Genomic DNA, 17,177 nt, shown 5'->3' with positions numbered 1-17,177 from the left:
ATTTACTTGAAAGACAGCTTTATCGAAAAAAGAACCTGCCCTTTAGATTCATTGAAAGAGATCCAGAAAGCAATGACTTTTGTAAAGGGTAACTTTCGCATATATCCACTCGAAAATAAATTAATTATGTTTTATAGTTATAGCTTGCTTAATATAATTCGTAGTTACATGTTATAGAGAGAAAAGTGACGAGCGAGATTGAGAGAGGGAGGAGAGAGGACAAAGATGCGAATTGTATATGTATTATCTGTCAAAATAATTGTATATATGTAACTGATATACATATGTATTTGTATATCTGACGAGCGATATTGGGAGATGGAGGAGAGAGGCAGAAAGTGGAGAGAGACGAATTGTATATGTATATCTGTCAAAATAATTGTATAAATGTAACTGATATACATATGTATTTGTATATCTGACGAGCGAGATTGGGAGAGGGAGGAAAGAGGCGAACGAGAGAAGACAATAATTTATATAATTCGCGGTACATTTGTATAATTCACGTGTGTTTGTATAATTGAGTAATACAAAGTTTGGAATTATACAAATATGATAAAACTCAAATAACGAATTGATACAAACACAAACATATGAACTTTAAACATTTGTACAAATTATATTATAAAAATTACATTATATAAGTTATATTATACAAAATTCGAAAATTACACGTTTATATAAACTTTAAAAAGTTATACAAAAAAAGATTGAAGGTATATGGTAATAAAACTGAAAAACTAAAGGAAATCATCTTCATATACAAATACAAACCATCGTATACAAATACAAATCAAATGAAGAATTGTTAGTTGCGAATTATACAAATATGGTAAATTATATAAACATAACTAATTATACAAACTCGAAGTCAGCCCACGTAATTAATGGTTAATGTAAGTCGCTCGTAATAATTATTATAAACTATAGCTATGATGACTAATTAAATAATATATAAGTTTGTTTAACCGCATAATTTTTCTTTTTTCCTTAAAAGTCATGTGATAAGCTATACAATGTTTGATTTTAGTTTTCCTTCTATGCATAAAATATAATATTAATAACATAATATTGTATTTAGCGCACATTTAAAAATGTGATCAAAGTGTGCATAAATTGACCTGAATATAAAAAATTGATGAATGATAAAATATGAAAACACGATAGATTAAAATTATTAAAATGAATTCATATCTTAATTTTCTAAAATAACAAATTTAATAACCACAAATTAAGAAGTTTCCACCAACCAACTTTCCAAGAAAAGAGACGTAGAAAAGTTTGTGTTCTAAGAAGGAAAATGACTTTTAAGAAAAATGTTTTTATTCCATGATATTTTGGCATTTAGCTATAAAAATAATAAATATAACAACGAAAGTTATTTTTCTCAAAAATAAAAAAAAAAATGATTTTCCTTCTCTTAGTAGGATATCTATTTTGACTTTTATCTTTATAGTTTTTGTTTCACTAATATTTTTGTGCAGTTATGACACTGCTTTACCCTTAATCAGAGCTATCGGATTCGAGCCCTGAATATGAAAAAAATTATGTTGAGAGTGTCACCTCCAAATGGTCCTACAGTGCGGAATTCAAATTTAGTCAAAGCTTCAATGTGTGTTTGAATTGTATTTTCACTCCACTCTAAAAAAAAAAAATATTTATTAATTGTATTTAGGTTTAAACATGAGGTTAATTTTCAAATATTATTTTTTTAATAATTTTCCAAAATATATATTTTTGAATTTTGAAGATTATATTTTTTTTTCCAACGCCACCATAAAGTCCGCCTCTAGCAGACAGCATACTTGACCAAATCCTTCGTAAAAGGCTGCTATAAATACAAACAAAACTAGGATTAATAATTCTTTTTTGAAGAATTATTCTTGGTATGCGTTTGTTCATATATTTTAGATATATTTTATTTATTTAAAATTTATGAAGATAAAGTTACGTTTAATTATATCCTTTTATAAAAAATAGAAGTTAGTTTTTTATTTTCTATTTATGAAGTTGGCTGGAAAATAAGTTTTGAGTACTTTTCCAAATTTTAAATCCACCTTCAGTTTTTATTTTCTATTTATGAAGATGGTTGGAAAATAAGTTCTGAGTACTTCTCCAAATTTTAAATCCACCTTCAAGTTCAATTTGGAAATTTATAACCAAATATTAGTTTTGAATTTGATGGCTTTTATTAAAATCATAGATTTATTTTAAGAAATTTACTTAATATGAACAAATATTAAAGTTAGAACTCATTAAGTACTACTTGAAGTCATTATTTTAAAATTCAGAATTCATAAAATTAAAATCATAACTCTGTCTCTGATTATTTGTTTATTTTAATAACAAATTAAAATAAATTCTTCATGTCTATCATTTAGTTGAATGACACAATTAACTACTCATTTTAAAATTGAAATTGATAAACATATTACATACTAGTATTATTTCTCACCAAATGTCGAATCAAAATCATAATTAGTCTCAAACAATGATTAGAAAATAATAAAACAAATTATTAACCAACAATAATTCCAATTCCATTTCACTTAAGGATTTCAATTTCCAACTTAAATTCTAATTAGACACATACTTTAAACCTATCATTCCGTCGCATACTCATAGTTTAACTACTTCTGAATTATAAAATAAAGTTGAGTAAGGTTTCGATATGACTCGAAAAGTTCGTATGATCACTTCACTTTTCATTATCACTTCAATTTTCTTCTTCGCTACTCAGTATCATCTTTACCCATATGATTTTATCTCCGCCATTAACGATGAACCGAAAATCACCATTACTATCTGTTCGAAAAATATCGAAAATTTGCAGTTCATGAAAATATCTCTTCACCTGTATCTCCGGTGAATTCACTATTACCCGATTCAATTTCATCTGTTATCGATTCTAATGCCAGATTGGGAAGCATTCGTTACTGTCTCGCCCGATTATACTCATCTAATTTCTCCTCACGATCCTTATATTTGCGTATTCGAAACAGGGGAGATTTCACCGGCGATTCTCGCCGGTGAGCTTCAATTTTCGGTCCGGTCTTTGTTCAAGTGTGGGGTTCCGAAGAGAGCTCGCCGGAGATTTCCGTTTAAACAACCTAAATTGATGAAATCGTCAGAAAATAGGAATATTACGCCGGCGCCGGCGACATCGTCGGAGATGTTACGGTGGACTTTTCTCGTTTATGATTCACTGACGACGGACGACGACGTCGTTTTGTTTGTTAAAGGATTGAATAATCGTCAAGGGATTAATAGAGAATGTAGTGAATTTAACTGTATTTTTGGGTATGGGGGTAATAAGGTAATTAGAACCAACGTAACGAGTTCGACACAAGAAGTTTTTCGATGTAATCGTCCTGATCCAACTGTGTTTGAGGGAGAGAGGATATCCGTCTCTCTCGAAATTATACTACATGTTCCGGTGGTTGTACCTTCTGTAGCGTATTACACTAGACCAAGGAAATTGAAAAGTAACGCGAAGTCAGAGAAAGCTCGTATTTGTGCATGTACCATGGTGTATAATGTTGGTAAGTTCTTAAAAGAATGGGTATTACATCATTCGAAAATTGGTGTTGAAAAATTCGTATTATACGACAATGCTAGTGATGATGATTTAAACAATGTTGTCGATGAACTTGTTCGAGATGGCTATGATGTTAAAACTTATTCTTGGGTATGGCCTAAAACTCAAGAAGCTGGTTCTTCTCATAGTGCAATTTATGCTAAGGATTCTTGTTCTTGGATGATGTACATTGATGTGGATGAATTTGTGTATTCACCTCTATGGTCTAAATTATCGCGTCCATCAAAATCTCTATTACCTTCTATGTTACCAAATCCCAAGAATGTACAAGATTCGTCACTTGATAACAGACAAGTCGGGGAAATTACCATCTCGTGTTATGAATTTGGACCATCAAACAAGAAGTCTCACCCTATAACGGGAGTGACACAGGGATACAACTGCAGAAGAAAGGTAGAGAACATACACAAGTCTATAGTATTATTAGATGCTATTGATCACTCTTTCCGCAATGTTATTCATCATTTCATACTGAAACAAGGGTACAAGATAAAGAAAGTGAATGTTCGTGCTATGGTATTGAATCACTACAAGTTTCAAGCTTGGTCTGAATTCAAGGCTAAATTTAGGAGAAGGGTATCGGCTTATGTTGTTGATTGGACTAAAGAATTGAATCCACGTTCAAATGATCGAACCCCGGGACTAGGATTTAGTACGGTTGAACCTAAAGATTGGCCATCGAAATTTTGCGAGGTATATGATAATGGTTTAAAAGATTTGACACGGAGATGGTTCGGACTAAAGTCTCCAAATCGGATACATTATCGTATGGTATGACAAAGATGACGAGTTAGAATTGATTGATGATTTTTTTGTTTATTTTTCTCTTTAATTTCTTTTATTATTATACCATTAATTGTAGCGATGTTTTTTTAGTTGGATTCTTTATGTATAGAATACATTATTAAAAAATATATTTGTACATTCAACAAGCTTTTAGTTTAAGATCACATGATTCGAAAATCTTTTTATTTTCTTAAATTTTGTGTTAGATCAAAATCAAGCAAACAAATTAAAACAAATGGTTCATTATAAGTTCTTGTTTTGTGCTAATTAATCCTCCCAAATGCAAGTATCTAACCTTATTTATTTTAATCGTTATTAGATATTAAAAATGACATTTTTTTTTACATTTGAGTAATAAGGAATGTTAGTAACACATCAAGATATTCGACCATGTGCTTTCTACGAACAGGTGTGACTTAGGGTGAGGCTAGTAAAACGTTTGATTTAGGCCCCTAAAATTTGAGCCACCAAAAAAATTTAATAACGAATTAAAAGAAAGGCACATATTTTAAATAAAAAAAGAAAGAAAACGAATCTATCTACTTTTTATTAGAAATATTTTGTAACTCTGAATTAAACAATTCAAATCTTCGTACTAATAAATGAAGTTCTTACAACATCCAAACTAAATCTAGGTAAGCAAATGAATAACATTTTACTATCTACAATGCATTCTTTCTTATATGAATGTTAAGATCAATTAATATGTAAAGTTAAACTTTTAATAACTTTTAAGAATACAATACTGTACACTATTAAGATTATGCGTATTTGTATATATTTAAGGCCTCTTATTATTATTATTACGCCCTTCTATCGTTTGTATCAGCAAAATTTTCTTTTCTTCACCTAACTTACCTACTTTAGCTCCTACAGGATCCTCCCGTATTATCATCTTCCAAATTCTCATCTTTTGAGTTATTATGGCCGGAAAAATCCTTACGATTTTCTTTCTCATTACCACTTTGATTTTCTTCTTTGCTACTCTGTATCACCTTTACCTTCGTGATTCTATCTCCTCCGTTGATAACAATTATCTCCGACTTTCTGATCCTCCACCATTACTATCTCCTCCCCACCCCCACTAATCGCCATTACTATTTCAACAAAAAAATCTGATAACCTCGTCAATCATGAAAATATCTCTTCACCTATAACTCCATTTCAAATTTCTCCGTTACGTGGTCAAATTTCATCTGTATCGATTCTAATGCCTGATTGGGAAATTTTCGTTATTGTTTCTCCGGATTATACTCATGTAATTTCTCATCACGATCCTTACATTTGTGTATACGGAACAGGGGAGATTTCCCTTCTATTCCTGCAGGGAAACTCCATTTTCCTGTTCGGTCTATGTTCAAGTGCGAGTTTCCAAAGAGAGCTCCCCGGAGATTACCATTTAAACCACCCATATTGATGAAATCAACCGAAAATCGAAATGTTTGCATGATATCAACAATGCCCGAGCTGTTAAGGTGGACGTTTCTCTAACAACAGATGAGGACATTGTTTTGTTTGTTAAAGGGGGTGAATAATCGTCAAGGAATTAACAGAGAACCTAATGAATTTAACTGTATTTTTGGGTACGAGGGCAATAAGGTAATTAGAACTAATGTAACGAGTTCAATACAAGAAGTTTTTCGATGTAATCGCCCTGATCCAACTGTTTTGGAAGGAGAGGGAGTATCAATGTCTGTGTACACACCACCCTTCCCAAACCCCACTTGTGGGATTACGTTGTGTATGTTTTTGTTGTTGTTTACTGATATTAATTGTTAAAGTAGTAAACTAACTGCTGCATAGAATAATTTGTGTCTCGAAAGAACTTAGCTAAGAACAAAGCAAAATGGCCTCAATAGCTATTGGCTAGTTGGGATAAAGGATCTTTGTTGTTATACCTCCGTTAGGTTGTTTTTTTGCTCTGATCAGAGACTTGTATGTGATAAGTGTGACATATATGGAACATCCAGTTTTAAGGAACACCAATTTGCTTTAAAAACTAGGTGATTTCTTTTGATAGGCTTGTAGTCAGAGTTGTTAGGTACAACTCTAGGTACCTGACTTGGTGGGAGATAGCATGTATTAGGTGGAATTAGTCAAGGTGCACAAGTTTTCACTATCATGAAAGAAATATTTGTGTCCTTCATATTATATGGTGGTGTTTGGCTGGATACAAAGTTTAAGAAATAGAGAAACGCTATCCTTAGAATGCACTCCCTTAGTTTCAACATTCTTATTTTATTCTTACTGACCTTCTTATAGGAATGACATGTTTAAGATACAAGATCCAAAGGGTAGTTTTGGTATGTTAACATCTCTAATTTAAGCCCACAAGATTCAATAGTTTTCCAAACATTCTTAAATTTTCCAAACATGTTTAAGCAAAATGGTGCATATGTTTGTTTCAATACATACATTAAAATAAGGGGCATGATAAGATTCAACGACCTTCCGTGCTTCTTATTCAATTATTTAAGCATAACATCTAAATGAAAATTGTTGGATACAAAATGAATTGTGTGTTTTTTTGTTCGAATTATTTGTGGAACTGCATGAAGCTAAAAATTCTCATGACTAATATGATTGGTTTTAGTAGTACATGATCATATGTTGCATTGATGGCTCCCTCTTTCATCCAAACCTACATGAGTGATGTGGTATAAGTCCAGTAACTTTATCAATGTGCTAGGATCTAGTTTGAAGTCGGCAGATAAAAGTGTCGGTGGCACCACCAAATTGACCTTCAGTCCAAGGCATGGAGGAAAATCATCCTCAACTAGAAAATCATTAACCGTGCAAGCAGAATATGGGTATTGCTTCTTTTGTTCTTACGTGCTCTACTCGTATGCAACTTATACATTGATGATATATCACACTTCTTTTTGTTTGGTTGTCACACTCACTTGTCTTTCAGGTAGATGATATTTTCATCTTAATTAGACCAAATCACAACTCAAAAGAACCTTCCTGGTCCTTCAATTATTTAGTTTGGTCTGATCGTTGTTCTGTAAAACTATAAATCCAATTGTGACTGAAGCAAACCTGGCTCTTGCCATTAAATAGGAAAAAGAGTGTTGTAGTTTTGTTTCTTTCATCTTATTTAGTTTAAAAATAAAACTTTCATCTTATTTAGCTTAAAAATAAAACTTTCATTTCAAATTTATTAAAGTAAAAGAAAATTTATTATTAAAGTTATCTACATTTTAATTATAGATAAAATATAATTTTTAAGTGATTATTTAATGAAAAATATGTAATTTAGTAGTGGAGCGAACATTTTAAGAGAAATCAAAATATAAATAAACATAATAATTACGCAAATAAATTCAACTTATAATATATTCATAAATAAAAATTGTATTTATAAAATGTAAATTTTTAAGAGAAAAATATATTTATCATAAAAACAACGAACAATTAAGGTTGTGAATGTTATTATAAATGTTGTTAAAAATTAACTTAATATGTATGAATGTAAAAGTGGTGTATAAAAGAGAGTTTAAGGGGGGTATTTTTGTTAATTTACACACCATATCCCATGATATCCTGCGATTACTATACCACCCTAGTGAGGGATAACTTATCCCAGGACTAATTGTTAATTCTGGAATAAGTTATCCCTACCTTTGCAACCAAACAGTTATCCCAGAATTAATTCATCTTATCCATCACACCAAACGACCCCTTCGGTGTAGCTATCTGTTGCTTTTGAGTCTTCCTTCCTCAATCTTCACCTATAAAGAATCAAGGTGAATGGGCAATGGTCCTGAATCCTGATTGCTGAGATTTGGTGCTTTGCTACTTCTGTATAACTAGGTACCGCTATCCGCTTCAATTGGTTCTCCTAAGTAGTATTTTAGTTGGAGAAAAGGGTGATGATAGAGTTAATTGTTAATTTGTGTGAATTCCGCTGCTAGGATTTGAAGTAACCTTGGTGTCCGGTCCAGCTTACGCTTAAGTCCACGGGATACTTTTCACTTCCCACAAGCAACAAGTAGCATGTAACTCTATTCACCAAGGTTAGGATAGATGAGAAGAAATCACCTAGTGGTTTTTGTCTCTGCCGGGATTTGTACCTGGACCTCATGGTTCTCAACCCACTTCATTGACCACTAGGCCAAACCCTTAGGTACGGACGTTCAATAGTAAGCCAAAAAGGTGCACAAAATTACAAATTAATGGGTTCAGGGGTAATAGGACCTTAGTTTAGTTAAGGTGTATCTTTGAGATTTCGGTCATAGTCTAGGGGGTACTTGTACCTTTTCCCATTTAGGGCCTAAAAGAAGTTCTGACCATCTATCACAGGAAAATTTAACGGAAAAATAGTAGTGTTTTGTACCTTTTGTCCTGAAACTCATTTACTTTTATCCCAAATTAGACCACAGGATCAGCAGGACCTGTGAAAGGAGAAACTGTTGCCAAATTGAAGGTTGCCATCAATGGTTTCGGACGAATTGGCAGGAACTTCCTCCGTTGTTGGCATGGACGCAAGGACTCACCACTAGATGTCGTTGTCGTCAATGACAGTGGTGGTGTCAAGAATGTGAGCTTTACCTGCAAAAAATCAGCACATTTATAGCAATTGTTGGTTTTACTATCAAATTTTTTGCGGTCCAATGCTAAATGTATTGCAAATATTCTGTTAATGCAGGCATCTCACTTGCTTAAGTATGATTCCATGTTGGGAACATTCAAGGCTGATGTGAAAATAGTGGATAATGAAACCATTAGTGTTGATGGAAAGAACATTAAGGTTGTCTCTATCAGGGATCCTCTTAAGCTTCCATGGGCTGAACTTGGTATTGACATTGTTATTGAGGTAAACTACTTGTACCAAATTCTGATAAACGACACATTAATAGCATTTTTGATCCCTCGGTTATTGGTAGATTCTACTTTTAGTACTTGTAATATCTGAGCCGAGAGTACCCTTCGGGGTGGCCCAGTGGTTTGGGCTTGGGACTTCCATGTTGGAGGTCTCAAGTTCGAAACCCCTTGCCAGCGAAAGCAAGGGGTTTGCCTTCTGGGTCGAGCTCGTCGCACCGGGCTTGCCTAGTGCGGGTTACCTCTCCTATGTGGTTTGCGAGCTATTGCATAGGAGCGGGGGTTTTACCCTGTGCGCACCCAAAGGGTAGCGGCTGCGGGTTTCCCTTGTCATCAAAAAAAAAAAAAAAAATCTGAGCCGAGAGTCTATCAGAAGAAACAATTTCTCTACATTCACAAGTTTTTGTTGTCTTGTTGTAATATCTAATCAGACACACTGGGTTATAGCAGAATTATTAACCATTCCTATTACTGATGTGTTAAGCTAAACTTGTACGATTACTCAACCAGTCGGATTTTCTGCTAGTTTAGGAATCATTAACACATGTAATAGCTCTCGATTTCATACTAATATACATAATTAATGTAGCGAATGTCATAATTCATCCCATCATAACATTTGACTGATGCATACATATGTTGCTCAGACCCTTCAAAAATGTTGTCAGATGAGTGCCTGATCCTCCAAAAGTTACTCATTATTTGCTTAACGAGATAAAATCAACCAAGATTAAACTTGTTGAGATTGATCAATAACAATTCCAGCACTTCAACATGATGAATCCTGAGAAAAGATGCCTATTAAGTTACCTAATAATGTTGTTTGAAAACTCACAGGGAACCAGTGTGTTTGTTGATGGTCCGGGTGCTGGGAAGCACATCCAAGCTGGTGCCAAGAAAGTTATCATTACTGCTCCAGCAAAAGGTGCTGACATTCCTATCTATGTTGTTGGAGTGAATGAACAAGACTACTCTCACGAGGTTGCCAATATCGTAAGGTCAGTGCAATTTATGTGAACGTGTTTGGCTGGACACATAGTTTAAGAAATAAAGCGAGACTTTTGAAAAAAGGATCATTCTTTTGGAGACTGACTAAAAATGAAAGAGTGTCATATAAATTTGGACGGAGGGAGTATATTTAATGTTCAAGAAGACATCGAATTAATGTTCTACCTTTGTCAATGCAGCAATGCCTCTTGCACCACCAACTGCTTGGCCCCTTTTGCAAAATTCCTGGATGAAGAATTTGGTAAGCAGCAAATTAATACTGTTGAAAACATTGTTCAAATTTATGTGGTTTTAAATGTTCGACTATTTATATCATCGGAAACAGACTCTCTGCCTTCACAAGGTAGGGGTAAGGCTGTGTACACGCCACACTCCAAAACCTCACTTGTAGGATTACACTGAGTATGTTGTTTGACTATTTCCATTCACTTTGAAGGTATTGTTAAGGGAACTATGACAACAACTCACTCTTACACCGGAGATCAGGTAATCATGATATATGATACAAAAGGGGAATTTTTGAAACGTGCACCTTACAATGACACTGAATAGATTTAATTATGTTGTATGCAGAGGCTTCTGGATGCATCACACCGTGACTTGAGGAGAGCAAGAGCTGCAGCATTGAACATAGTCCCGACCAGCACTGGTGCAGCAAAGGCTGTGTCACTAGTGCTACCTCAGCTCAAGGGAAAGCTCAATGGAATTGCTCTCCGAGTGCCAACACCTAATGTTTCTGTTGTTGACCTTGTTATCAATGTTGAAAAGAAAGGAATTTCAGCTGAAGATGTCAATGCAGCTATCAGAAAGGCAGCTGACGGTCCGTTGAATGGCATATTGGCTGTTTGTGATGAGCCTCTTGTGTCAGTTGACTTCCGATGCAGTGATGTTTCCACCACCATCGACTCCTCTTTAACCATGGTTATGGGAGACGACAAGGTCAAGATTGTCGCTAGGTATGACAACGAGTGGGGATACAGGTAAACTGAACACAATCATTTCGCATACTTATACAACCAACCTGAAAACTCATTTACATTAAAAATACACATGCATAAGCACACATATACCGTTGATTAACTTGTGATCATACTTGGTAAAATTTCAGCCAACGTGTGGTCGACTTAGCACATCTGGTAGCAAGCAAATGGTCTGGTTCAGCTGCAGAATTTCAACAAGGAATTCTGTTTTTCTTACTTACTAACTCCTAATATTTCAAGATCTCTGCTTAATTTCACCCCGTTAACTTAACTAATGACATTCGATTAGGATATTTTGCTTCAATGCATCGGTCATGAAACCCGGGGTAACATAGAGGTGGAAATATGGTGAAAACTTGAATGATGAATGCGGAAATAAAACTTCTATGATCCATTGATTCAATATTTAGTTATGCTATCGTCTCTATTGAAGAGTCGAAGTATTTGGACACCATGACCATAGAAAAACTTGTGTGTTCTATGCATGCTCATGAAGTTTCTTGCAAACATCTGCATTTTTTCCTCATACTGAACACACCCTTACAGTTACTTTTGATTCTTTTACATGGATAAGCACCTAATTATATGATCACTTTATGTAAAAAGTTATAAACTGCTAGAGAGAAAATATAGTTATTTATTTATGTTAGGTTGCAACTTGCAATGTTGAGATCAAAATAACATGGTGTCATGCGAAAGCTAACAACTGCAAACCTTGAATGACAATAAATCAATAAACTATGGAGAGATTAAGACTCTTTAATAACTACGTTGTGGATGTTATTCCCTCGAAACAAAATAATTTATAATTTTCCAGTGTAGAGTGTTCAACTGGATCACCCTTACGGATCGTGAATTATAACAAGTACAGGTACATGCTAAAAGTTAACTTTGTTTTCTGAGCCTGTCTCTACTATAATATCATGCTAAAAGCTTAAACGATTTGAGAGAACACACATTTATTTACCTAACTAAATCTTGATCAGCACGAGAATCCGAGCTAATTACTTAACAATGAGCTTGGCCTATCTGGAATTGCTCTGTGATGCCAAGATATGCCATAAGAAGCCAGACATCAGTAAGAAGCTCTCCTCCTTTACGTAGCTGTTGAGCGTGATGGTTCCCTTTGCAATGTGTAGCAGCATAAGCAAGCATTTCCACCCATACTTCACTGATGATTTCCCATTTTCTCTGATTGCCCTTTTCTTTCAATGATTTGGCAAGTATGCACGCGTCAAACAACACGGTCTTGCTCCTATCCCCTTTCACTTTTGCAGGTTCAACTTCAGTATTCACTTTTAGCAACTTGCCACAAGCTATAGTTAAGTCTTTTCCGACTTTCCTCTCTGTAAAAAACTCTTTGGCTTCAGCACATGTGTCTCTAAATCTGATCATCCCAAGTCCTATTGGCAGCATAAAGGGGCATACTACTAAAAGATACAACATATAATCTGATAACTGCTTGCTAATTTGCTTGGATTTGATGGAACAAGGAGTACTTCCATCATCAGTGTAATAGCATAGATCAGTAGCAATGTGCCAAATAAGGAAGCTTTGATCAAATTCTACCTCGGTAGACCAAACTAGGGAAGAACAGTCATTTTCGGTAAGTGCTGTAGTGCCTCTACTTGTGCATAAGACTGGATGATCAGGCTCGTTATTACTTTCTCCGGCAAACTTTTGGAAATGGTTAAAGATCAGCTCTTTTAACTCCGGGGAGACTAGTTCTTACTTCTTGTACATGTGTTTTTCCAAGAGCTCATTGATTTGAAAGAGTTTTTGGAACCTGTAGCACCGGGGAGGCTTGAACTCAACACAGTAGCTCAACAAATTGTATTGGGGTGTGCAATTGGACCACCTCATTTTATTTGATCTTCGCAGACGCAGCTTGTTGAAGAGGAACGACTGGTAAAACTTTCCGTCCTGTTTCCCTTTGCTCAGCCAATTCATTGTCCAGTCTGAGTTCAGCAAAACGATCAATGCATATATTTCCAGGAGTAAGGCCACCACCAGCAGCAGGTAAGTGAGAATCAAGTCAAGTTTGTGGTATTTCGATCTTTCCTTACATAAAGAAAATGAAATCAAGCTAAAAAAAATGCAAGAAAAAGTAACCACACGAAGAATGCAGCCTAGACGAGTAAAAATAACGGGTGCTTTGGTACAGAAGGTATCATATGCAAATCCTAACTCTGCCTCAATCACATCAAAAGCTTCTTTTGGAGGATGTTTCTTGAAGTACAATCGACTGTTGTCTTTGTCCTGGAAGCTAAGGATGAGATCCACAAATAGACGTTTAAAAGTTTGGAACTGATCGCAAGCTTCAGATATCAGCAGCAATTTATCTTTACCAGCATGGTAAGAATGATCGATTGGAAGTGAGATTTCTTTAACCTCATCTGCCATCACGTAGAAGCCCTCAGCTTTCTTCAAAGTATATTCCTCCATGAATTTAGCATAATTTGGTCCAGGATCAGGGGATGTCAGCATTGAGTCCCTGAGATTCTCGATTTTTGCTGAATGGAGAGCACATGTCCGCTCAGAGAACTTGATAAGACCAGATATGAAGATGAATAAGCTTAGAAATGGAAGCCAAGAAGAGCCTGGCAAGGACACAAGCAAGATATAGAATGTTAGTCCACTCTGGATTATCAGACCGACTAAATGCCTTAGCCACAGCTCGTTATCCTCCAATGAATAAGCCGTGATAGTATCAGGACCGCCAAGATGCAGCAGCATAAATGGCGCCCAGAACGACATCAATTCATCCTTTAAGTTGTCATCAACACTTGTTTGTTTACATTTATCCAACGTATTCTGAGAGATGATACCTAATGCAACAATAGCAATCCAATCTGCTAGTAAGTAAGATGTCCATAGAGTCATTCTGATCCATAATTTCGCGACACGCTGCCTGTGTTTGCCAAAAAGAATAAGCACAATCTGAAAGATGAGGCTTCCTAGAATCAGCACTTCTAGTCCCCAATCTTTCCATGCTTTCTTCACGCTATCCGGAATCACTTCAATTAGCCTTCTCCTCTCAGCATTAACAAATATTACACTTGCAGCTGCGAAAACAAAGATAAAAATTGGGTTCAGGATATGGGTTCGGTAGAATCCATTAGCTTGGGTGAAATCATGTATATGCCCGAAGAAATTTATTAAATATGTACAAAAATTGAATTTAGAAACCAAAACGAGCAGTTGAGTTCGTTGTCCTAGAATCCATAACCTATAAAGTTCAAATTATTTATGGGTTGACATTCCTTTTTACATGATATTGATTAATAGCTCATTGCATTTAAAAAATAATAATTCTTGACCATGAATATTTACCTTGCATTTTGAAGTATCTTCTTGTAATATTTAAGATACTAACTAATACATTTAGGGCCGTTTGGTTACTGATTAGAGTTATACAGGTATTAGCTATGCAGGGTTTAGTTATGTAAGTATTAGTTATGCAAAATTTAGTTATGCATGTATTAATTATGCAGGGTTTAGTTATGCAGGGTTTAGTTATGCAGGGTTTAGTTATGCAGGTTTTAGTTATGCAGGTATTAGTTATGCAGGGTTTAAATATGCATGTATTAGTTATGCAAGTATTATTTAGTTATGTAGAGATCACAATACATAAATTATTAACTATTAAATATTGAATTTATTGTAATTTTTTTATATACATATACAGTAAAACCTCTATAAATTAATATAGGTAGGACCATGAAGATTTGTTATTTTATAGAGATATTATTTAATCGATAAATTAATATTTATTAATTTAAAGAATGGTTTGAGATTTGATGAAGGATAATTTTAATTATATCAAAATCATTGTATCTTACTAATTTATGTATCATAGTTATTGATTTCACATAAAAAAAATATTATACATAAAGTACAACGAATACATCAAAATCATTGTATCTTAGTAATTTCAACCTTGTGGTGTTGTGATAATAAGAGCTTTCAAAATGTATTATCGAACAAATTTTATCATAGGATATTAAAAGTCTATGAAGTGAGACAAACAGATCCAACAAAGATCAAATGTTTTGGATGCTATAAATTTTGCAATCCCTGTTTGGACAATAAATGTTCAGCAAGAGACAATAACAAATTGTTTTCGACATTGTAAAATTCATTCGCGGGATGCAATCTCAGAGAATTTAAATGAACCTACTTGTGAAAACGTCATTCATGAACTTGAGGTCATAGTTAATGATCTCGGTTACCACAATAAAATGGATGTCAATAACCTGTTGGATTATTCGGATGAAAGTGATGCATGTTTAGAGGTCCAGAGCTTAGAAGAAATTGTGGATACCATCGGAAAAAGCAATGTTAATGATGAAGTTGAAGATGATACTATACCTTTGGAACCAGTTACGCGTAAGGGAACACTTATCGCATCTAGAACTCTTCACAATTTTATGGTGCAGTTCGAAAAGACAACACCGGAGCTCTTGGATGCAATAAGAAAAGTTAGAGATGAGCTTCAACTAGATTTAAATCATAAGAAAAACCAGAACACAATAGAATCATATTTTACTAAATTGTCTTAGACATATTTGTACTTTTAAAGAATTATTAATTTATGATATTAATGGGACCATATATTTATATAGAGGTCTTCTGAAAATATAATATCTTATTATCTTATCGAAATTTGTGACTTTTTCCATTGGCCCAAGTCGAGACCGGAGGAAAATATTATTTTAGAGAGATTATTAATATATATATAAAAAAATTCTCCCACTTTTTGAATAAAAAGTAAAGAAAAAAAATTCCCTCTATACTTAATTGGGACCGCTATTTTTTCATTTTGTTATTTTTTTATGTTTATAAAAATACTAGTCTTCGCTCACGTGCGTTGCACGTGTACCCTATCAATTAATATTGAGTTTTTAAAAATGACACAAGTATAAAATATTGTCACGCCCCGAGCCTACACCTTGGGCGGGACCGGCACCCGGAGACCATTTCTGGCCCCAAGCGAACCCTTGGCCTGACTTTCTTAACTCAGCGGAAACCTCAACAGAATAACTCAATGCAATGCAATATTACAAAACAACTTAACTTATAAAAATATGGCCATAAAGGCAACTCAAATCTCAAAATAGAATATTTACATATATATATAGATGAGAGACTCAAAACTAACCGACTGCCTGTCTGTCTATGAAGCCTCTAAAATACTGAGATGGATGTTGGGACAGACCCCGCAACATCCTGATAAAACAAAGAACACCAAAATAATCGAGTCCTCCGGAATGCAAGGAGGCTCACCACTGACTCTGGAGTGCTCAGCTGGATCAACGACGTGCAGGATGCTGATCCGGGGTACCTGAATCTGCATCATCAAACGATGCAGGCCAACTGGCATCAGTACATGGAATGTACGAGTATGCAAGCTGGAAAACTAAGCAACAAAGGCTAGAAGGAAATCTGGAAGAAACTGAATAGCTTACCTGGCTCAACTCAACTCAACCTGACTGACTTCTTTCAATATAAGGCAATTTAAAACAAGTGCGATATAAAGAAAGATTGTTTAAAACATGCTACAAACTCTGTGTGTATACAAAGATACAATAAGCCTGAAATGTATATAGAAATACAATGAACTGATGTATATAAAAATACAATAATCTCTGCATATGAAAATATAATAACTGCTGTGGGAGCTTCTCTAACCGACAACCATCACATAAGAGCTATAGTGATGATACAGCGATCGACCTCACGCTGCCAAAGCATCTTATACCCGGCCAAATGTATAAGACCTGAACTGCCTAATGGATCCACTAGTCTAATCTGAAAAGGGTTCATTTAAAAAGTATGATAATTTTCTACCCATGGTGGCTAACATGGTTCTATGGGGGCTGTGGGTTCTTTGAACGCTCCCCCAATTCGGTGCTCGATACTACTCCCAAAATGTACTGGCTCTTATGTTTTTAAAACATATTTATTCCTGCTGATATGAG

At 34.6% G+C, this 17,177-nt stretch overlaps 2 protein-coding genes and 1 pseudogene across 2 annotated transcripts; 2 read left to right on the top strand and 1 right to left on the bottom strand.

Annotated features, from left to right (window-relative positions):
- Positions 1-7,852: 7,852 nt before the first annotated feature.
- LOC125862814 (glyceraldehyde-3-phosphate dehydrogenase B, chloroplastic-like) lies at positions 7,853-10,768 on the top strand. Its single transcript, XM_049542934.1, has 6 exons — positions 7,853-7,858; positions 8,763-8,927; positions 9,036-9,203; positions 10,046-10,206; positions 10,396-10,559; positions 10,653-10,768. Exons 1-6 carry the CDS (start codon positions 7,853-7,855, stop codon positions 10,766-10,768), a joined length of 780 nt encoding a protein of 259 aa, XP_049398891.1.
- Positions 10,769-10,783: 15 nt separating this feature from the next.
- LOC125862813 (glyceraldehyde-3-phosphate dehydrogenase B, chloroplastic-like) lies at positions 10,784-11,427 on the top strand. The gene is made up of 2 exons (XM_049542933.1): positions 10,784-11,196; positions 11,325-11,427. Exons 1-2 carry the CDS (start codon positions 10,784-10,786, stop codon positions 11,425-11,427), a joined length of 516 nt encoding a protein of 171 aa, XP_049398890.1.
- Positions 11,428-12,204: 777 nt separating this feature from the next.
- LOC125862812 (uncharacterized) lies at positions 12,205-14,536 on the bottom strand (annotated as a pseudogene).
- Between the last annotated feature and the right edge of the window lie 2,641 nt (positions 14,537-17,177).

Source organism: Solanum stenotomum, chromosome 4 (assembly GCF_019186545.1).
Source record: "Solanum stenotomum isolate F172 chromosome 4, ASM1918654v1, whole genome shotgun sequence".
NCBI classification, from domain to species: Eukaryota; Viridiplantae; Streptophyta; class Magnoliopsida; order Solanales; family Solanaceae; genus Solanum; species Solanum stenotomum.
This window is presented reverse-complemented; position numbering and strand designations above follow the sequence as displayed.